Genomic DNA, 22,628 nt, shown 5'->3' with positions numbered 1-22,628 from the left:
AGTGAGGAGGAGCCTGGCATTCCGGACGGTGAAACTGAAAAAGGGAAGGCTTTTCAAAGGATCGAAGGCATCAATCCACTCCCACTCTCCTAGCATTGAAGATATCTGATAGGACTGCCACCATATAACCACAAACTTTTTTTTTGTAAAGCTTCATGTCATTAATTACAGGTGGGAAACCTCAAAACGAGGAAAACCCACCAAAAAGATCACACTTTTTATTTACAAGTGGGAAACCTCTAAGCGAGGAAAACCCAGAAAAAGAAGAGTAACTATAGGCTTCACTACCTAGAAGCAATCAAAGTAAATCCTATAAGCATCAAGAGTGATGTCCCCAGCATCATAAGCAAAATGAAGCGTGTGACCAAGCGAGAACTTGAAGTAATGGAAGGGAACAATGTCATTGGCTTGGAACATGAGGTTGTTCCGAACATGCCATATGGTCCAAAAGACCCAGAATCGGACCCAGCTGAAAAATACAGCAAACTGAGACTGTGATGCTTGTAACACCCCAAAAAGCCAAAAGCATCTGTGAAAAATGCCCGAAGGGAAACGAAGGCGAAGAGCAGTCGAGACCCGGCGAATGAACGATCTGGAGCATACGCAACCCCATAGTAAATGTGGGACAGTCTCCTCAGTAGCTTTACATCAGACACAACGTGAAGGCGCAATATGACGTGCATGTAACAAGCTACCAACAGGAAGAGCACCAACCAAACAGCGCCACAAGAACAGGTGTTCTTTAAGAGGCAGATGACTTTTCCAAATGCGAAACAATGTACGTTTCCACCACATTGAAGATTTGGAGAGAGACCATAGCTGATTACCATGTCTGACTATCCATGCATCCGATTGCAAGAGGGCATAAACTGTCCCAGCTGAAATACATTTCATAGCAGTGGTTCCAAGATTCCAATCAGATAGACGAGAATCCACATTCAAGCGAGGTAAAGGAGAAATATCAGCAATCATCCGCTGAATTTCTGTCCAAAGATGAGAATAATGGGATCCCAATCGAAAACGATCCGCCGCAACAGAGAAGGAAAGAACTTGACCAGTGTCATCCACCACCTGATGTATCTGACAAATTCCTTTTTGAGATAGAAAATATGCCTGACGAGGTGAACGGTCAACCAAAGTGGAAGAAAATACACGACTCCAATGCAAACTCTCTAGCCGCAGGGAATTGCCCATCAAAGATCGGGAACCATGCCATATCATATGTGAAGTAACTTCCTTCCAATCAATAATGAGAGAAGAAGTGAAAGGACATCCCGGAATGTGTCCTTCAAGTTTTCCACATATAAGATCCCAGTATGTGGGTTGCCAATGACCATAGAATGGCGTGACAATATGCCGACACAAATGGGACACCATGAGAGTCCAGGGTTGCTGCTGATTCAACAAAACCGGCAAAAGCATAGCTTTCCTAGCCAAAACATGACGTCTCAAATCCATGAGTCACTATCTGAGGAGAAGGGTCAATGAACCAATGCTTCCCCGAACAACCAACAATCCTCATTGGACTAAGCCTAGTATCTAGGATGATCTCTTCCATGCTACATCTCCTCAATCTCCCTCCAGGCATGATAGAGTAAATGATGCAATCTGTAGCCTCCTGGCCCGGGAGAGCAATGACCTATAGAGGTATGCCTATCCTCGAAAAGACTCCTAGCCAACTCGGATGATAGTCTCCATGAAAGGTTCCAGAGAGCCACTCATGCAAAATAGCTGCATCAATCTGATCAATATGAATGCGAGAGCCCCTAAGATGCTGAATGGATGCAGCTCTCCGATCCTCCGGAAGACTCTTAAATGTCTTCCAAGCAAGAATTGTGTATGCACATCTCTCCCATCTTGACCACTACATGTAATGAGATGCATCAACTGGCCGACCGGCCTCATCCCTAATGAGATCATTCCACATAATAGGTTGTCGGTCAGCCTCATCCAAAGACCTAGGAAGCCTTTGTCGCAAAAAAGGTCTCATGCTTCTCCGTGCCTTGACAATGGCTGCCATAAAAGGGTAAGATGGTGCCCTGATATCAACCTCTGTGAACAAAAACCGTGTGTTGGGCAGCCATTCTCTCCCGACCCTGAGTGTACACCCGAAAATTTGAGACAAGAAAAAATCCTTCCAAGGCTCAGTGTGTGGTAGGAAACCTCTAACCACAAGTTTGCAGAGCAACGCCCTGCACTGAACATCTAGATCGATAATATTCAAGGCCCCCTCTCGTCTGGGCTGAATAGCTATGAGCCAAGCTACCCTGGCACGAGTGTCTGAGGTGTCTTCCAAACCCGACCAGAGAAAATTGCGGATCAATCTCCACAATTGACCAATGCACGCACGAGAAAAGCACCAACAAGAGGCAATAAACCAAGCCGAGGGAGGTAAGCAAATACCTGATTAGCCACCAAAGCTCTGGAAGCTAAATGTAATCTCTTGGAGCTTTAATGAAAAAGCTTCTTCCGGATACTCATAAGTACCGGAGCAAACTGCTGTGCAGGAGAAATATCAATCCCAACCTGGCATCCCAAATATCTAGCTGTGCATCCTCTACCGATCCAAGTAAAACCAATCTCGGTGAATCACTAATCCAAAAACCAACAGATTTGTGCCAATTAATGAGTGCCCCTACTACCAAACAAAACTCTTCTAGTGCTACCTGGAAGGAGCGGAAGCATATATGTGAGGCTTCCAAGAACATGGTTGTGTCATCAGCTAACTTAGAGTCAACCAGCTCCTCTTGACTACGAAGAGGCAACCTCAATCTAGAAATATTAGCGGTGGAGCGGAGAAAGATGCTCATGGCCTCTGCAACTATGATATATAATAATGGGGCTAAAGGGAAACCTTGCCGTACTGAGCGAGAAATCTGAAACCGTTCTCCTCTATCACCACAAGTGAGCACACTATTGTGGGCATCACGATACATGCATGAAACTCCCATGATCCATCTCTGAGAAAGGCCCATATGTCTAAGAGTACCCTCAAGGAAGTCCCAATCCACTCTATCATAGGCCTTCTCAAAATCCAAGAGCAGAATGGCTAAGGGCTGATTGCTCGCTTTAGCCCATTCCACAGCCTCCCAAAATGAAAAAATGTTATCAAAGATGCTCCCTCCGTTTAAGAATTTATTGTAAGCATCATGAATGACATCCTGCAAAATGGCTGCAATCTGATGCTCACTACCTTAGCAAGAATCTTATATGCAGTCCCACGTAAGGTGATAGGTCTCCGTTGGCCAATCAATGTCTTATCCCCACACTTAGGGATAAGATAAGCCCCTCAGTGAGAGAAGAAGGCATAGAACCTGTGTCACACATCTCGTGTAGAGCCGATGTGATCTCAGCCCCAATCTCATCCCCAATCTCATCCCCAAAAATTGGTGGTAGTTTTGATTGTTGGTGTATCAGGAAACATGTGGAAAGCATCTGAAGCACAAAAGGTAGTACAAGTCGTGTAGTTTGGTTTGCGATAAGTAGTTTTCAGTCCCCCCAAGAGGTGAAGATGCAATCATAACATAGGTTACAGAAGGGTTACACGTGTGTGCATCCACAAATGCACATCATCACCCTTATGGTCCTATTCATATTTTGATTCTCACACCTGTTCTTTTCTGCTTTTGGTGTAGAAATGGTACGTGAATTATCCTCAGAAGGCACCATGGTTCGAGATCCTGGTTATCCCTTTGCGGTTTGAGCTTCTCTGCTCTATCATGATCCCCATATCTATAAAGGTACTGTTGATATCTTGGGTCAAAACAACGAGCTCTTTTATTGTGCTGTTTTGAATTGTATCCATGAAGTCGTATGCTGTCACTTGCCAAGGCATCATCATTTTGATTTTTGTTAGTTTGTGTTTTTAATTTGGGGCATGTAGAGACCTGAAAAGGTTTGTCATTTTGATATTTGAGGCATACAGGTATCCCTTGACCTTGTAAAGGGCTTGTATGCAAAATTTATTGATTGGGATCTCCAAATGTATGACGAGAGGACGGATACACCTGCTGTAGCAACAAAGTATGAACCAATCCCTTACAATCCTATTGAAGTTGCGCTAATTGCATCTTTCTTTTTATGTGTCCATCTCTGTGTGCGTGCGTGTGTGTGTGGGTGAATGCTGTGCCTGTGGAAAGGTGTATGTGATAAATGCTAGGCATTGTATAAAGTATGTATTTTCGTTTGCAAAACCCTTTTCATACTGTGTCTAATGTATGGGTATTTGAAAACTTGTTAGTTGCTGAATTACAATGCCCATTATTGAAGCTGTAGCAAAAGATTTGTGTATTTTGACAGTTTCTGTGAGGCCTTCGTCAGTGTCCCCAGACGTTCCGTCGTATCAACTGTATCATTGTCTTTGATTTCCAAGTTGTTTGAGTTGTCTTGTGTTGCATTTCTGCAAGTATCTATATGTGGTGGTAAGCTTTGTTTCAGGTGGCTTATGCCAAGCTATCCTTATCTGTATACTAGTCAACCACAAAACTAGAGTGAACTACTCATGGTTAAACCACCACTAGACTCTCTCTGCATGAGGTGGAAACTTGTTAGAACGCCCAGAAATCACAAAGGCTTTATTGTTTCCGGTCGCTTATGCCAAGCTATCCTTATCTGTATAGTAGTCAACCACAAAACTAGAGTGAACTACTCATATGGTTAAACCACCACAAGAATCTTTCTGCATGAGGTGGAAACTTGTTAGAACGCCCAGAAATAACGAAGGCTTTATTGGTTCATGAAAGAAGAGATTTTCCATGATTACTTTATTTTTTGGGGCCAACTTTTGTTTTGATCAAGTCCTTCTACCTCAAAACATAGAGTAAGGATGCCCAGATATTACAAGTGTTTTATTCTTCCATGCAAGATGAGATTGTCCAGCATAACTCTACATTTGTGGCTAATTCTTGTTTTGATCCAGTCCTTTTTCTCTTCAGGATTAGCACAATTAGCATTGATTAGTCTATCGATTACATTAAATTGTTCAGTCCTCACTGTTTCCCTCCATTGCTTGTGCAGTACAGCAATAAGCGAAGACTTGGGTCAAATTGAATTTATTCTAACTGACAAGACAGGAACACTGACTGAAAATGTGATGGTTTTCAAGGCATGCTGCATCAAAGGTGTCTCATATGGACATGTAACAGGTGATGTATTGACACTCATCACTTGTAGGAAAAGGTTGTTCTCTCTTACCACGGTTGATTTGGTTTGTATTCACTCTTGGCTAGTCCCATCACTCTTATTACTGCTAGCATTAGAGGCTGACTTGTCCCAAAGTGGAGAACCTTGCTCTCGGTGATGTTACAACCATGGCTCTAACATACCTGGTTAATTCTTTATCCCGGACTTACATAGTGTCCCATGTATTTAGCCGGTGTGGTTCAATCTAGTCTTATCTAAAGCTAGTCTCTTACTAACCCTATCTAGTCCAAGATAAGGACACCCGATGCCAAGCCTGCATGCAAAAGTTGGACTGTCTCCATCACTAGTGAGACCCTCATCTGAGCATGTATCCTTGAAGACATTTGAGGGAGATCGTGTATAGTGTTTCTGGAAACTAAAGGAAAGGTGTATTCTCAGCTAGGTCCTGCAAACAGTAAGGTGCTTGATGATTGGCTCATATCTGCCTTGCCCTTGCTCCTATGGCTGGTGTATGATGCCTTCCATGTGAAACTATTCAACTCTGTGTTCTTTCATTGATCTGTATCATATAATGATGTGTTTCTCTATGTTTTGTTCACGTGTCAAATTACCATTGATCCAAGACAAACTTTCTTTTTTGTGTATTGCATAGCAGACCCCGATCTAGTACATGCTGTGGCAGATATGGTCTCGGATGTCATTAAATTTTTGTTAGTTATGGCACTTTGTAATACCGTTGTACCTATCAAAAGGTTTGATTCCACACTTTTGATCCTATTTGGAAGTTTTCCTTGACTGTCCCATCCAAATAATTGTTAGCAAAATGCAGATTTTATGGGGATAAAATTTTCTTCTAGAATGAGTTTTTCTCACTGTTCATGTCCACATGCTTCAGCACTAGTGGCTCCATCTCTTATAAGGCTCAATCCCAAGATGAAGAGGCCTTGGTATCGGCGGCTGCTCAGCTAAAGGTGGTTCTAGTCAGCAGAACAACACGCTCTGTTTGTACGTATTATGGGCTTCACAACCCTGATTTCGATAATGGTAGTTCTTTATGTATATAAATCTTCCTAAGTAACCGTATACCAAGGTGTGTGAGGAAAAATACCTAGTTGTTGCCATGTTTTTGATCATCATTAGGTATAAATCTACTGGGTGATATACTGGAGTATGAAATTTTGGATACCTTGGAATTCACATCCGATAGAAAGCGGATGTCGGTTGTTTTGAGAGAGGTACATACTGGGAAATTGATGCTGTTGACAAAGGGAGCTGATGAAGTGATCTTTCCGTCTTTGCACAACGGTATGTAAAACAGCATTTTGCTGCTTGGCTTTGAAGCAACAGAAACAAAACTGTTTTCCCCTTTGCTGAATTTGCTGCTGTTTTTTACTACAGGCCAACAAGTAAAACGAATTGCTGAGGCAGTGGATCATTTTGCCCAGACAGGGCTTAGAACTATGTGCCTTGGCTGGCGTGACCTTGAAGAGAGTGAATATAACAGCTGGTCCAAAAAATTCAAGGATGCCAGCACCGGTCTAAAAGATCGAGAGGTTTGTAAAGTTATCTAATCTTTTGCAGTTTATTTTCTACTCAATTCAAAGCCCAGGTTTGAAGTTATGCTCTAATTCCATGGACATGATGTAGCATTTTGGCCTTTTGAAGACGTTAAAACAACTTTCTCTCTCTCTCTCTCTCTCTCTCTCTCTCTCGGCCTTTTGAAGCATTTTGGCAGCAGCAGCTAGATTAGCTCGAGGGCATGCAGCCTTGGGGGCACTTGAGAGGCAGTGTGCGCACATAATACAGTTTCACGAGCCACGCACCAAATTGTGGCTATTTGATACGCTTGTCACACTGACCCTCCTGTACGGAGCTCCAATTTGGGGACCCGGCATACATCACAGATCTCAGAGAGGGACAGGTGAGGGATGGAGGCAAATGGAGAGACCACTGATTATGATGATTGCCCGCATGATTCAGAGTAAATCATCAGTACCACATGAAATTGTTTGGGCTGAGCTGGGTGCCCCACCAGTAGTAACCGAGGCCCTATTCCAGGCAGTTACCTTTTTACAGCGGCTATGGGAGCTCCCTCAGCAGAGGTACTCCGGGCATTGACCTCATCCATACAGTTGGCAGAGAATGGAGATACTCATTGTTGGTACGCTCAGATGAGATCATGGTTTGACCTACATGGTTTGCGGATAGAGGCACTACCACCCTTTCAGTACAGTTTGGATTGTCCATTTTTGGATCCCACCCGCTCAAAGCAAAACCGCGTGATCAGGATGGATATCATTAGAGTACACACAACATGGACTAGCCCCCTTGAGCCCTTGGGCACGAAAATGGCTCATTACAAGAGCCATTTTCTACACCTCTCACCGGATGATTTTATCACCCGCCCGGCGTACATGGATATACACCTATCACATGGGATACGTTGTGCCATTGGACAGATCCGGACCTCATCACACCAGCTGTGGATTGATACAGGGCGATATATGTGCATCAGATCGTGGATGACCGCATTTGTCAGCTATGCTACCAGGAGGTAGAGACAGAGGAACACTACATTTGCCGATGTACAGTCTATTATGAGATCTGAGGGAGATATCACTGCGTCTTCCGAGAGGGTTTCAGGCCGTTACGCAGGGTCATGGAGTTTGAGGATCAGAGATGCCTGGGATTGTTTCTACTTGAGCTCAGGAGACACAGAGAGATCCTCATGGCGGCAGACAGAAGGCCGAGCCATGATGTACCTAGACAGAGGACCCTGACAGATTTCTTCAGCACCACCAGCAACCTAGCCCACACACCTCCTGATACCTCCTTCATTGGGCCATCAGGGCACCGATCACGCTCCCAGGGAGTCACCACTGATAGAGCAGTTATCTTATGTCGTGCTCGTCGGCCACGCCCACCAGGATCCCGACCACGACATCCTCACCATCGCAGATCAGAGCCATTATTGCTTGGCATCGGAGGCGCCTACCTCGCTTCTACGACCTCTCCATTCTAGACAGCCCCATGGTGGAGATACTTGATCTAAGGAGAGGGCAGCACTTCAACTGATCAGCATACATGGATCTACCTGATATACATTTTCCAGTATTTTCTACTCAGTATCATCTCGGAGTCTTACAGTTCTGTTCTTAGAACTGTAGGACAATCAGTTTATTGTACTTTTTAGTCTCATTTAGTTGTTCTCTTTGATGAGACACCAACTTCAGATGTACTCTTAGTTTTGGTCTCAAAGGCCACTATGGCCTCTTAGAGACATATATATCAATTCCAAGCAAGAGGCTGAGATTTCAGCCTTAAAGGAGGAACTAGTGGAGGCCAAATTGCGTGCTAAAAGTCAAGCGGCTGAACTCTCAGCCCTCAAAAAGGAGTTGGAAGCCACTTCAAAAAGCAAGCTTGAGGATGGAAAATTTCAGCCCTCCTTTATTGAAGAGCTGAATACCATCAAGGAACAAATGAGGATCATTCAAGAGGAGAAGGAGCAACATAAAGAGAAGACATCTTCATGGGTGGAGGTGATCACAAAGACACAAAAGAAGATGGACGAGACGGAGAAACGGATCGAGGTCACCAAGAAAGGGAAAGGTAAAGAATCGCCACCCATCCCCACTCCCACCATCATCAACATGACCCTTGAAGAGGAGCAAAGGAGGAAGACCTGAGCCTTACATGTACAAGTGTCCGGTCTAAAAGACCGTGATGATGCGGAAGGGGAAACCAAGGAGCTCTTCTCTATGATGGGCATTGAAGCCACGCACACAAAGGCATGGAGAATGGGAAAGAAGAGAGAAGGTAGTGGCGAATCTTCTAAGGAGAGAGCACTTATCATTCGTTTCCCCTCGATGGAAGCGAAGGACTTCTTGAAGAGACATCCTACACTCAAGAAGACGGGAATATTTCTTGGAGATGACCTCACACTCTCATAACTTGCCCACATGAAAGAAGTTATGCCCGAGATAAGGGCAGTCCGAGAGAAAGGGAAAGTGGCTTTCTATAGAGATGGTAGAGTGGTGATTATGGAGAGGCGCTCTTCATGACGGCGCGAGACCTATGGGATTACACTCAAAGATGCTACTTGGAATTGTAATGGATCTCTACGCCTTGATGTAGGGGCTTTTGAGGATAGTTTCACTGGGAGGGACATCATCTTCTACTGTGAGATGCATCAGGCTCCTGGACAGTCCATGCCACATGTTAGTGGATACCGATGGGAGACAGGTTGTATACAGGAGACTCGTTCAGAGCATAGAGGACGGGGCTCAGGAGGAGTGGTAGTATTGTTTAGAGAGGAGCTACAGCCACTGATACATATAGTCCGCAGAGATGAGCAGGCTAGGTACATGTGGGTTAGACTGAGGGCAGAGACGGGCAGATATCTCTACATTGCTATATGCTATTTTGCTCCTAGTACATCAATGTATGCATCACCTAGCGGGAAGTCTCCCTTTTCTATTTTGGATGATGACATTTGGGAGTTCTCTAGGGATGGTGACATCATTCTCTTGGGGGACTTCAATGCCAGGACCGCCCATAACCAGACAGTATTTTATGATACCTCAGGGAAGAACAAAGCTGGTTTTAGCATGCAAAAAGGTGGACAACCACCAAAAAGGGACTTCAAGGATGCCAAAAGTGCTCCAAAAGCAAAAAATGTTCAAGAGAAGAAGCCATGGAATAAGTTCAAGAGTGCCATTACATCGAGATCAGTTTTGGTGATTCTTGATAAACATGTGACGAAAAGTTTTGGATGAATGCCATGCTCCTCCTTATGCAAGACATAGAGGAATTTTGCCTACCACTCAAACGATTGAGAGGTATTTCTTTTGGCCAGGCATGAGAGGAAGAGGCTTATGTACATGCATGTATCGCTTGCCAAAAGGTAAAATTTGATAGGCAAAAGGCTCCCGGTTTGCTTCACCCTTTGCCTGTTCCAAACTAGCCATGGGGAAGGATCGCCATCAATTTTATTTCGGATTTGTCTCATACACAGTATGGCAATGATGCAATATGGACCATTGTGGACAGGTTTGGCAAGCAAGCTCAATTGTTGCTTGTTAGAAAGACCATAAAAGCTGAGCATATAGTCATAATCTTTATGTCACCTGTGTTTAAGCATCATGGAATGCCCAAATCAATTGTAGGGTATAGAGATCCGAGGACAACGAGTCTTTTTTGGAGAGCTCTTTTTGACAATATGGGCAACAAGCTGAATTTTTCATTTGCTTATCATCCTCAAATGGACGCTCGTTTCTTGCGGCGGTGATGAGTGAGAGAGCGGTTAATCCTTTGAGCATCACGCTCGAGGATTTGACTAGTCGCTACCTCTTGCTTGAGATGAGCACGTGTGGTACGTCACTTGTCATCGTACTAACCATTCTGGAAAATGGTACCCATCAGAGGCTTAGTATTGGAGGCGGGGGGGGTGTATGGAAAGGTGGCTATGGTTGATATTTGGAGATTTCATGATTTCTTGCAGGCCTCGCAAAGTCTGGCCTCTTCTCTCTATGATATTAGTGACTTTTATCACACATGTGCCCTTTCTAAGAAAGTCACCCATTGAGCAAGAGGCCTTGGATTTAGAAAGGGCTATTAGATGTTGACTGCTGCGTTACAAAAAGAGCACAAGAAACATCCTCATGCTCAATGGGTTGCAGATTCTTTATGTACTGTTAGGGCATAACTTCATCACTCTCTTAAGTAGCATGCGGAGTACCGTTACCATGCCCACGATTCCTTTTGAACCTAGATGGGTGGCAGATGCAACTGACATTTCTTTGCTACTCACGGCCCATCTCATACCAAAGATAGTGTCAGGTAGTTGCAGGATTCACATGGCACTCTTCACTTAGATTCTCTTATGGTTAGACAAATTGCCACTAATTTCTATCGCCAGCTTCTTAGTGCTAAGCTGCACTTCGATTTGAGACATAGGGCACAGAGGAAGGTTTGGAATGCATTGCCACATTTGATTACTAAAGAGATGCGTGCCGTTTTGGATGCCCCTTTTTCTATGTAGGAGTTAGTCGTGCTCTTCATGCCTTACCTCATGGTAAGTGTCCAAGGGAGGATGGTTCTCCCTTGTTTTTTTTCATTACTTTTTGGGATGAGATTGGAGCCGAGATCACGTTGGCCCTCCAGGAGATGTGGGACATAGGTTCTATGCCTTCTTCTCTCATTGAGGGGCTTATCTATCTTATCCCTAAGAGTGGGAATAAGACATTGATTGGCCAGTGGAGACATATCACCTTACTTGGGATTGCATATAAGATTCTTGCTAAGGCAATGAGCATCAGATTGCAGCCAATTTTGCAGGATGTCATTCATGATACTCAGAATGGATTCTTACACGGAAGGAGCAACTTTGATAACATTTTTTCGTTTTGGGAGGCCGTGGAATGGGCTAAAGCAAGCAATCGGCCCTTAGCCATTCTGCTCTTGGATTTTGAGAAGGCCTATGATAGAGTGGATTGGGACTTCCTTGAGGGTACTCTTAGACATATGGGCCTTTCTCAAAGATGGATCAAGGGAGTTTCATGCATGTATCATGATGCCCACAAAAGTGTGCTCGGTTGTGGTGATAGAGGAGAGCGGTTTCAGATATCTCACTCAGTATGGCAGGGTTGCCCTTTAGCCCCATTATTATATATCATAGTTGCAGAGGCCATGAGCATCTTTCTCCGCTTCACTGCTGGTATTTCTAGATTGAGGTTGCCTCTTCGTAGTCAAGAGGAGCTAGTTGACTCTGAGTTAGCTGATGACATAGCCATGTTCTTGGAGGCCTCACATATATGCTTACGCTCCTTCCACGTAGCACTATGGGAGTTTTGTTTGGCAGCAGAGGCACTCATTAATTGTCACAAATCTGTTGGTTTTTGGATTAGTGATTCATCGAGAGTTGCAGGGGTGTAGAGCTTGGTTTTACTTGGATCAGTAGAGGATGCACTGCTAGATCTTTGGGATGCAAGGTTGGGATTGATATTTCTCCTGCACAGAAGTTTACTCGAGTACTTATGAGTATCCGGAAGAAGCTTCTTCATTGGAGCTCTAGGAGATTAGATTAAGCTTCCAGAGCTTTGGTGGCTAATCAAGTATTTCTTACCTCGGCTTGGTTTATTGCCTCTTGTTGGTACTGCTCCCATGCGTGCATTGGTCAATTGATCCTCAATTTTCTTTGGTCAGGTTTGGATGGCACCACAGACACTCGTGCCAGGGTAACTTGGCTCACAATTATTTAGCCCAGAAGAGAGGGGGGGGGGCTGAATATTATTGATCCGGATGTTCAGTGGAGGGCGTTGCTCTGCAAACTTGTGGTCAGAGGTTTCCTACCAGGCATTGAGCCTTTGAAGGATTTTTTCTTGTCTTAGATTTTCCGAATGTACACCTCGTGTTGGGAGAGATTGGTTGCCCAACACACAGTTTTTGTTCAAAGAGGCTGATATCAGGGCACCATCTTCCCCTTTTATGGCAGCCATTGTTAGAGCATGGAGAAGCATGAGACCATTTTTGCGACAAAGGCTTCCTAGGTCTTTAGATGAGGCTGACCGACAACCTATTATGTGGAACGATTTCATCAGGGATGAGGCCGACCGGCCTCATCCCAAATACTAGGCTTAGTCCAGTGAGGATTGTTGGTTGTTTGGGGAAGCATTGATTCATTGACCCTTCTCTTGAGATAGTGACTCGTGGCTCTTGGTGTTTGTGGCTATATGGTGGCAGTCCTATCAGATATCTTTGGTGGGATCCAGAAGAGTGGGAGTGGATTGATGCCTTCGATCCATTGAAAAGCCTTCCCTTTTTTAGTTTTGCGGTCTGGAATGCCAAGCTTCTCCTCACTTGACAGATGCACAGAATCCTTACTCTTATGCCCCATTGGGAGAGTTATGATATCTCTCCAACGATACAGCGCAGATATTGGCATAGGCTTTGGCATTCATATAGGAGGAGTGAGAGCTCTCATTTCTTTTGGTTATTTTTACATGGTTGTCATCCCATCAATCAGTGGAGATCGAATCGATCTTTGGTGTAGCACCTACCTGCTCGAGATATGCAGAAGATTATGAGCTTTTACAGCATTGTTTATGGCCCAACTTATGGGCAAATTGAGTGGCTGCGCCATGCATGTGACTTGGGGGCAGTTGCTTGGTTCTCCTAGTCCGGTCCGCAACTTTTTTACGAGGGCAATGGTATAGACTCTATTGTTTTCATTCGTAGAGGTATTGCCCAGCATGGTTTGTTGCAGGATGTCCCTCACTCTGATTATACACCCCCCCAGACAGAGGATTGACACCAATTGGGAGATTGTTGCTAGTATTACAACATCGCAGATCTAGAGAGCTAGATGCACTGAGACTATTGAGGGTGTCTAGATCTTTGGGTCTCAGTGCATTAGTACTATATGGGGTGACTCATGCCTACCTGGACTCGTATTCAGGGGTCCTCTCGTTCCGCGCAAGCAAAGCACGTTATATTTATGCAAGAGTGGGACCATGGCATTTTCTTTTCCTCTAATCCCACAGGTCTCTCATGGCATCATGATGCTCCTCAGTGGTTGAAATCACCTTACATATTGGGGTGATTCTATTCTATTCCAGCTTATAGCTATGATTGTTGTATGTTTTTTTCATACTTAATAGAAGTCTCTTTCTTGAAAAAAAAAAAAAAGTTGGCTATGGCTGGAGAATGTATGGTGTCGGTGAGTGGGAGGTGAGGGTGGCAAGGGAAAGTGATGGGTCCATATCTACCAAACCACGATAATGTTGTTGGCATATATGTGGTCATATTCGTGTGTGAAGTGGAAGTTGGTATAGTGGGAGGTGGTTGGGGGTGGCGGTGGGTGGGTGGTGTACAGGCAATGGAGAAGGAGAGGTAGGTGTGGTCGGCTCCAAGAGGGCATGTGGGGATGGTGAACTCAGAGACGAGTGAAGCAAGCTCAGGGGGCCCCATAATATAATCCACCGTGCTCGATCCTCTACTATATGGAAAACTTGTGAGTCTGCCGACAGGGGCCATTGTGCCATCCCATTATAAATAATGAGAAGTCAAACAAAAGATTGATTATTGGCACTTGTCTACATGGCCTTTGCATGTCATGCTGCGAATAGTACAATCCATCATAATGGCTTACATATAGTTCTTCTTGCCGTTGTTGATTTGGGACAAAAAATCATTCGATACATTTATGTCATCAGCAATGGAACTATGATGGAAAACAAGCACTAATAGGAAGGCTTTAAGGCTATTAAAAATGGAGCATGAATGCAGCCCTAAAATGCATGGTGGGCTGAGTATCTTGATTGTGCATTACCATGTACTAGCTTGAAAAAGTACCATGATAATAACTTTTGTGGAACAAGGACAGCCATGGGCACAAATGCTAGCTGCAATGTGTGCGTGTCACTGGGATATCTTGTTAGGTCAGGTACAAGGAAAAATCCCAGGCTGTTCCAGATTGCTGCAAGACTAGAAGTCTGTGCTCATACATTTGCATTGGGCACATAGGCAAGTGCCTTCTGGAAACACACTAGTAGCTGAAAATGTGCATTGAAGTAGAGCAATTCATATGCCATTGGCAGTGGCTGAGCCAAGAAAAGCTTATTTTTTAGCATAAAAAGGAATTTGCACAGTGCGAGATGTCATATCGATTGGTCACTTAAGGCCTACCATTATCATTTCCACAAGCATGACAACGGTGGTGTTTGGAGCCCATTACCGCCCTCTATGGAGACTTGTTGTTGTTCAACTAGCAGGACATGGGGATATGTCGTATGTATTGGGCAACAACAGGATGATTGGCTGCTAAAGAACAGCCGACCAGGTTATATTACGGAGTTTCCTCTTTGTAGACTGAAAGTGGCAGCAAGGGCATATAGATTACTGCTTCCACAGCCAAGGATAAAGGGACATGTGGATCGGGTGTGGCAAATGAACAAGTCCTTAGGTTCGTGGAAAGGTAATTTGGGAAAGATATGGCAAAGGAAATTGCCTTAAAACATAAGGTTTTTCTATGGAGATGTCTCACGGGAATGCTCCTAGTAGGAGAGTATTTGACAAAGCAGAAAATTGTGGCTCCAAATTGTTTGCGGTGATAAGGTTTTATATGGAGATGTCTCACGGGAACGCTCCTAGTAGGAGAGTATTTGGCAAAGCAGAAAATTGTGGCTACAAATTGTTTGCGGTGAAATCATCAAATGGAGAGTATTTATCATTTGCTATGGGCATGCACCGACACAAGGGATTTTCTGAATCGTCTATTTTCGGATATGTGAACAAGATTCCCTTGGGTGACATTTGAGAAAATGTTTTGGATGTTTGGAAGATATCCTTTCAGATTGCAAGAATATGCTCTTTTCTTTGACCAGGCGAGATATTGGCCTATATGGACAATATGGTTGGATCATAATTATGAGGTGTTTGCACAACCTCGGATTGACAAGTACGTATACTTCCGTCGATCATTACGTCAATCATTGCATGACAGTTTCGAGCTGCAGCAAATTGATTAGCAGAACTATGAAGTGTTTTTCCACTATTTTTAGATGTACTTTAATGAGAGCCTCTCACTTGAGGGTTCTTGAATATAAGATAAAACAGTGGTTTCACAAAAACAAGTGTGTGTGTGTGAGAAAGAGAAAGAAAGAAAGATATATTAAGCGTCTACTAAAGACCCAATGAGCCTATGAGACCAAAGTGGTACAATAATGTCCATTGCATATCTCATCATGAAATGGAAAATAAAACAGAATGAAAACATAAATATAGTTATCTCACTGGGGTGATACAAAACTGTCCATGGAAACTCGTCATGGAATATTAAGAACATAAAAACATGGGAGCAACATCAGCTCAGAGTAGATGATATACCACTCTCCAAAATGTCAAGCATGACGAGTATGGCCGAGAGGTCTTCCTCAGCTGTCACGTGGAAAGGTAGCTCTAGCTCGATGGCAGTGGAGCTTGTCCTGGATCTGAAGCTGATGAGGTGATTGTGGGGGGGGGGGGGGGGAGGCAGGGCGTCGCGCACGCTGGAGTGCAGAGGCTCAGTCCGAGGTAACTCCTCTCGGGCGAGAGGGCAATGTTCTCAGAGTTTCCTTCAGGCCTCTTTGCAGTTCGACCCTAAGAATAGTCGGTATAACTCATCCTCTTTCCAAGCATAGAACTCCTGTTTCTTGCGTCGGGTGAACCGTTGAGAAATCCATTGCGCTTGGCGCTCCGTGATTTGCCCAATCCATACCTCATGCTTAAGACGGGAGCGTGTGGCCCGACATTCGTCATCATACCAACAGTTCTGGGGCATGGAACCGCAAGGTGGATTGGCGGTAGAGTGCCGCGTGCATATGAAAGAAGCTGTGGCGGATGTGTGGAGTATGGTGGTGAGTTGTGTTGTGAGGGTGGATAGGGGGACAGTAGGTTCCATATCCTGGAGTTGGTGGTAGATGTGGTTGGAGTAAACAAGGTCAAGCTCGTGATCAAAGAGGACCTGAGTGTAATGTGAGATGGGGGGAAGTGGTGGAGGGACGGGTGGTGTGCAGGTAAGAGTGAAAGAGAGGTAGGCATGGTCAGCTTCAAAAGGGGGTGGCGGAATGGAGAAGTTGGGGATAAGGTGTGCCAAAGCCGGAGATTCCATCAGGTAGTCCACAGTGCTAGTACCTCTTGAGCGAGGGAAGGAGGTGAGGGCGCCGGAGGAGGGCCATCGGGACATCCCGTTATAGATAACGAGACCATGTGCAGCTCCCAAATCTAAGAAATATCTCCTGGACACTATGACCTCCTCACGGTCCTATGATGATCGCTGCAACCCTGTGTCAGTGATGTCCAGCTCCTGTAGTCTGATAGGGTCGTCTAGATCGAGTAGTGGGACCTGCTGATTTCCCGTCCTAGCGTTGAAATCCCCGAGCAGGAGGACTTCCCCCAACTGTGAGAACTCCATGATATCCCCATATAATGGTAAGTACGGTGACTAGCCATGCTGTGCGGCGTAAGGGGAGTGTCGTGGTGCAAAATAACACACAGCAATGTGGATGACTCTATCTCACTGCTAAGCTGTAGCCGCACCGAAAGATATCGTGTATCCTCGTCCTTCTGGACGATGCTGAGAATCTGTCAGATCTGTGGAGGTAATGGCTGGTGATGGTGAATGCTCATGGAATCGTCTCCATGCCTCGCCTGAGTCCTGACTCATAAATAAATGATACAAATCCCTCTCTAACTGAGCAAGATAAGCCCTATTCTTCCATCGCACTAGGTGCCGGAAGGTAATCCGTGACTGTTTGTGAGTGGTAACACCCATGAGCACCTCTCTCTGTAATCTGATCCTCATCTCTCTGCACTCCTCATCATACCAACTGTTCTGGGGCATGTTCCCAGATCGTCTTTGTGTAGGTTGACTATGGGGATATGCCTCTGATGCTGCAGCATGAAGCATCTCTATCAATATCTGAGTGAGCTCATCTAATGGCCGTCCTGGCTCCTGGGCACATAAGCGTCTGTATATCTCATCCGTGTACACGGTGTCAGTCTCCCTCGTAAAGGTATAACGAGTGTGTGTGGAGACCTGTCCCAATGGAGCGGTGCTGAACTGAAATGTGAGAGTGAAGGACAAGATAGCATGATCCACTGCTATTCCAACCAGCCTAGTGCCTACCATAAAATCCTGAAACGAGACTGGGCTGAGCCATAACATAGTCCACTGTACTAGCACCATGCCGATGTGGAAAGCTAGTGAAACCGCCCGATGTCGGGAATCTCTGTAGGCCATTCAGGATGGCCAATCCATGTGCAGTCCCCAGGTCTATCAAATACCGCCCATACACTGTATGTTTCTCATCCTGTGAGAGTCTAGATAGGCCCATATCCCTAACATCAAGCTCCCTCAACATCTCCTCTACGGTATCGTGCCCTACGGTATTCCGTACGATATGGCGTCATGCACCGCATGGAAACAACTATGCACCCATTTGACATTGAGTTGCTCGGAGGCTAAACCTGAATTTATGAGTTGTTGGAGAGTTTGACTGGAATAAATTTCAAGTGCATTTTGGAAGATAGGTTGCAGCCCCAACTCAAAATTCCTCTTCTTTTCCTCTTCATCTATATTCATAAAGGGAATTACTTCCAATAGTACCTTCCCAAAGTTTGATACATAAGAAGTGATTAATTCCCCTTCTTTCTAGCCCAACCAATCCCAGGTTCTGTGTATGTAGAAACTGAGCATAAAATTTGCTTTTGAATTTAGCCCATGTAGCAATGGTATTGTCAAAAGCTTCTCAACTAACCACCAATGTGCAGAAGTTCCCTTCATGCACATGCCAACATGTCTAAGCTTTGATCCCTCCGTGAACTCCCCCTTATGAAAAGCAATCTCAAACTAGGAGATGAAAGATAAAGCTTTGGTAGAGACATACTCACCGTGGTAGTTCTCAAATTTTACAAATTTATCTCCTACCTTGAACTCTTTGACTCTCTTGCTGTGATGAACATCCTCCTCACCAATGTTGGCTCTCCTTTTGCATTTATCTACAAGAGGAATATGTAACGGTCCAATTCCTTCCATGTAGGAACCGAAACATGAGTCGGTTCTCTGCCATGTGTACCTAAAAATGAAGAAGCATGCCTATGGAATGGGATTCCATGTGTAGTAGAGGAATGGCAAGAGGTTATTGTCACCTCTTCCCTCTCTTGTTGAATTGCAGATTTCAGCTTTGCGGAAGTGGCTCCAAACGGATTTCAGCGAGGTGGCTTTTTAAACATAAGCTCACCCACTTTTCCCTCCACCACATCACCTTGATCAATGAAAAAAGATTAACACCCAATTCTAGTGCAACAGTTTCCAATGCATCATTCACAAAAGTTGAGTGCCTTTGTGCAGCCAATACTTGGTTAACTTCTGGATCTTCATGCAAACTCTTCAACTGGGCATCTTTCTCACATAGATGCCTCTTGAGATTTCCCATTTTTGCATGCATAGCATGAAGTTCATTAGTGTCTTGCACCTTCTCTTTACCATGGGATGGCTGACCCTCATTTACACAATCACCACGGTCTTTCCCTTTAGTACGAGATGCTCTCCCTCATGTATGGAATGCATAAGATATATTTTCATCATAGTGTTCATCATTTGCATGGGTTTCCATGGTGTACATCTTTGACAACTTGTCCTCCACGGGCTTGCCTTCTTGAGTATACATTTACTCCAATACCTACATGGCTTGCCATAATACTTAAAAGCACTAACAGTTAGTGTATGAAATGTGGATGCCCAAACTCACGTATAAGTTGTCCGGTCGTACTTTAATGAATGTGGACCTGCAAAGTAGCACAATGAGCTAAAACACAAATAAGCTTAAACAAAGAGTTTACAGTCACACCTACCACCTGGCTACAGCCCACAAGCGAGGTTACAAATTCATCCGCACAGTTACTTCTCCACTTGTGGATATGAAGGAGTATAGGAAGTTGGTGGGGAGTTTGATTTTTCTCTGCGATACATAGCCTAACATCAGCTTTGTAGTTGGAGTCCTTAGTAAGTTCTAAAATCAGCCCCAAGAGAACCAATGGAAGGTAGGGATGCGGGTATTAAAGTACATCAAAGGTACCATTGGGTATGGCATCACTTATAAATTGAACAATTTCTTGACTAGATTTTATGACTCAGATTGGGCAGGAGATTGTCATAGCAGGAAATATTGGACTAGTTAAATTTTATTATTGGGCGTGGAATTACATCTTGGATCAGCAAGAAGCACCCTACAGTGGTACTTACTTCTATAGAGACCGAGTATAAGATAGCATGCTTTGCTTCATGTGAGGCAGTCTGGTTAAGAAGAATCTTAGGAGACATGGGTTGAACTTCCTCTTGTCCCAGCATGACTAATATCTCATCAGACAATGATGAATAAGGGGACTCCTTCCTCTCCTCTGCCTAAGTGTTGGGCTGTCCTGACTATCCTGTATAGCATATCGCAAAGTATCTGGTGCAAAGTAGCAATCTGCCACATGTATGTATCTGGTGGGTGTAAGCTGTAGCCTAACCCACATGTATCTGGCAATGTGTGCGCTTTTTGGGTGTGCGTGTGTAGTTGTTGTCAATCATGTGAATATAATCTATCCAATCTTTTGATGCTTGTGTTTTTTCTAGATATTTTTTCATCTTCTGCATATTTCTGAGTCTTTGCAATTACACAGTGGAAGATAGCTGAGGTCTGTCAGCAACTTGAAAGAAACCTTGAATTACTTGGCGTTACTGCTATTGAGGACAAGCTGCAGGTAAAATCTTTCAAGCTCTTTCTCGAGTGTTGGTTTATTTTAGACTTACTTTACATTGGAAGCGAGATTGTAAGTGTATTTTTATTTTTTGGGCAGGATGGTGTTCCAGAGGCAATTGCTTCCTTGAGAAAATCAGGGATAAATTTTTGGATGCTCACAGGCGACAAGCTTAGCACTGCTGTGCAGATTGCTTTGTCATGTAACCTTGTCTTACCAGGTATACTAAGCCCAACATGTTCAAAGCACCAAACATGATTGGTCTCCTTTTTTGTTTGCTTAAGATCCCTGTTACATTTTTCATCTAAGTCTCCTACTTTGAGCTAGTGTGTACATAAAGGTGGTGGTTAATTTTTCAGGATCGATGAATGAAGAGTTCACTTTTCGACTTCACGGTGCACCCAATAGTCATGCACGGCGCATCTTTCTAGAGTATAGCTGCCAAAACTGGCGTTGGCAAGGTCCCAATCCCGTTCTCATGTTTCCTCCCAGTAGGAGCCGTTGCCAACCCTGTTGAGGGGTTTGAACTTTGCATCCCAAATCACCAGCCAACTCTTTCCAATGCGATTCACGACAAGATTGGAAAGTTGGGGAAGGCCACATTGTTTAAAGGGCCACATCAGATTGAGTTTTGTCTCCTATGTAGATGTAAAGAAAGAAATTGTGAAGCAGTTGTGCCATTGTTATTGTGGTGCAGTCTTGTGTTGCAACCGTGTGCATTTATCAAATTGGTTTTGCTCATGACTCCATGTGAAAAGGGAAGCATATCCCAACGATATTCCGAACAAAAAGGGAAGCATATAGTTTTGAACACAAGATGATCCGCAATTACCTGATGAGTAGCTTGTTGGATAGCAAGATAATGCTGAGGGAAAAAAATCCAAGATTCTCACAAGCAAAAGCGCGACAGTGAGGATCCATTCATAGCATGGATGATTCACTGGAGGGGACATCGCTGCACTGTAAAAAAAAAAACTCAAGTGCGAGGATGAGCTTTGACTTTCTTTTTTGTACATACATAGCTGAGAGTTGTCCATCGGATTAATCATTGTTGTTCTTGAAGTTCCTTTCTAACCCTACTTGGCCTTCAACACATTCTGCTCCTGTGGAGTGCATGTGACATTTTAGAAACATGGCCCATTTTCTGCATAAAGTGCTCTTTTTTGAAATTTCTACATCGTTTCCAAACTCCTTTGTAAATCCTCTTACATCTGAACATGGCTGTTAAGAAACCTCACCCCTGTCCCTTAGCCCTTGATTATAGTGTACACCAGTAGAGGCATACAAAACCTCACGGGTTCGAAACTCCTTGAAACTCCTTCAAAATCCATACTGCGTGTATGTTTCAAATGTTCCATACAGAATTGCGATTACTTCAGGTAATCCCTTGTTTGTAAACGTGGAGAATGGAGGTATCAAGGTTGCATGGCAAACCGGGCCCACGGTCTTGTGATTGTGCCAGACAATCTTCTTGGTGTCCTTGCTAGCTGCATGGATGATGTGCGTGCAATGCGTAAAACGTGAGAACCAAATCCCATGGAGGAGTATAACTGCATGCAAGACTGTGTTGCAACCAAACTAAGAAGGCTCCAAACTCTATAAGGATGATCTCTCATGTGGTACTGCAAGGGAAGAAAATTGCTGGGATCCCTTGCAGTATGTAGTGGGACTAATGCATGTTGTGATCGATTTTCGGATTTTCAGAAATACTTTCTATTATGTGGTGGCCTCCCTGTGGAGTCTATCTTGTAGTGGAATTGCACCTTAAAACCAAAAAGGAGTTAGAGGATTGGGAACTTTTGTGGGATGGAACTTGGTTGTGTAGTTTCCCACCATACGTTGTGTGCATCTACCGCTTTCCGACATATCTGGTGTGGATTCCTTTGGGGAAGAAGAATTAAGTGTGACTTTAGCATTGGATTTGCCTTTACACCTGCACCATCTCTCCTAGGGTGCTATGTGGACATTCTCCTTCATCTAGGACAGAGGATACTTTTTCTTTGGGCCAAGAGCATGTTGTGAGCCCTAGTCCAAGGGACTAGTCCCCAGGCACCATCTAGGTCAGTAGTGTTTAGTGTGCCTACGGCACAAGTCTATGCAACCATCTTTGCAAGATGTATAGTTTGTACAGTCCAAACCAGACACTTATTAGACCCATTGATCGGGTTTCTAGTAAGGCTAAGTCAGTGTTAAGTCCTTGTCCA

General features: G+C 44.2%; 1 protein-coding gene across 5 annotated transcripts in view; it reads left to right on the top strand.

Annotated features, from left to right (window-relative positions):
* Positions 1-22,628, top strand: part of ALA2 (aminophospholipid ATPase 2) — a 125,407-nt gene that overhangs the window by 78,222 nt on the left and 24,557 nt on the right. For all 5 annotated transcript variants that reach the window (XR_015263780.1, XM_086784730.1, XM_086784731.1 and 2 more), the window contains exons 9-17: positions 3,636-3,740; positions 3,926-4,023; positions 5,017-5,144; positions 5,798-5,894; positions 6,038-6,147; positions 6,283-6,447; positions 6,541-6,695; positions 20,347-20,427; positions 20,524-20,644. Coding sequence is in view for 4 of the 5 variants with exons in the window: in XM_086784730.1 (XP_086640856.1) it covers positions 3,636-3,740; positions 3,926-4,023; positions 5,017-5,144; positions 5,798-5,894; positions 6,038-6,147; positions 6,283-6,447; positions 6,541-6,695; positions 20,347-20,427; positions 20,524-20,644 (1,060 nt within the window). In the remaining variant the exon portion in view is untranslated. The remainder of the gene's footprint in view (positions 1-3,635; positions 3,741-3,925; positions 4,024-5,016; positions 5,145-5,797; positions 5,895-6,037; positions 6,148-6,282; positions 6,448-6,540; positions 6,696-20,346; positions 20,428-20,523; positions 20,645-22,628) is intronic.

The sequence above is a fragment of the Cibotium barometz genome, chromosome 47 (genome assembly GCF_041138505.1).
Source record: "Cibotium barometz isolate CiBa-2024 chromosome 47, ASM4113850v1, whole genome shotgun sequence".
NCBI classification, from domain to species: domain Eukaryota; kingdom Viridiplantae; phylum Streptophyta; class Polypodiopsida; order Cyatheales; family Cibotiaceae; genus Cibotium; species Cibotium barometz.
Note: the sequence above shows the minus strand (reverse complement) of the source record. Positions and strands in the feature narration are given on the sequence as shown.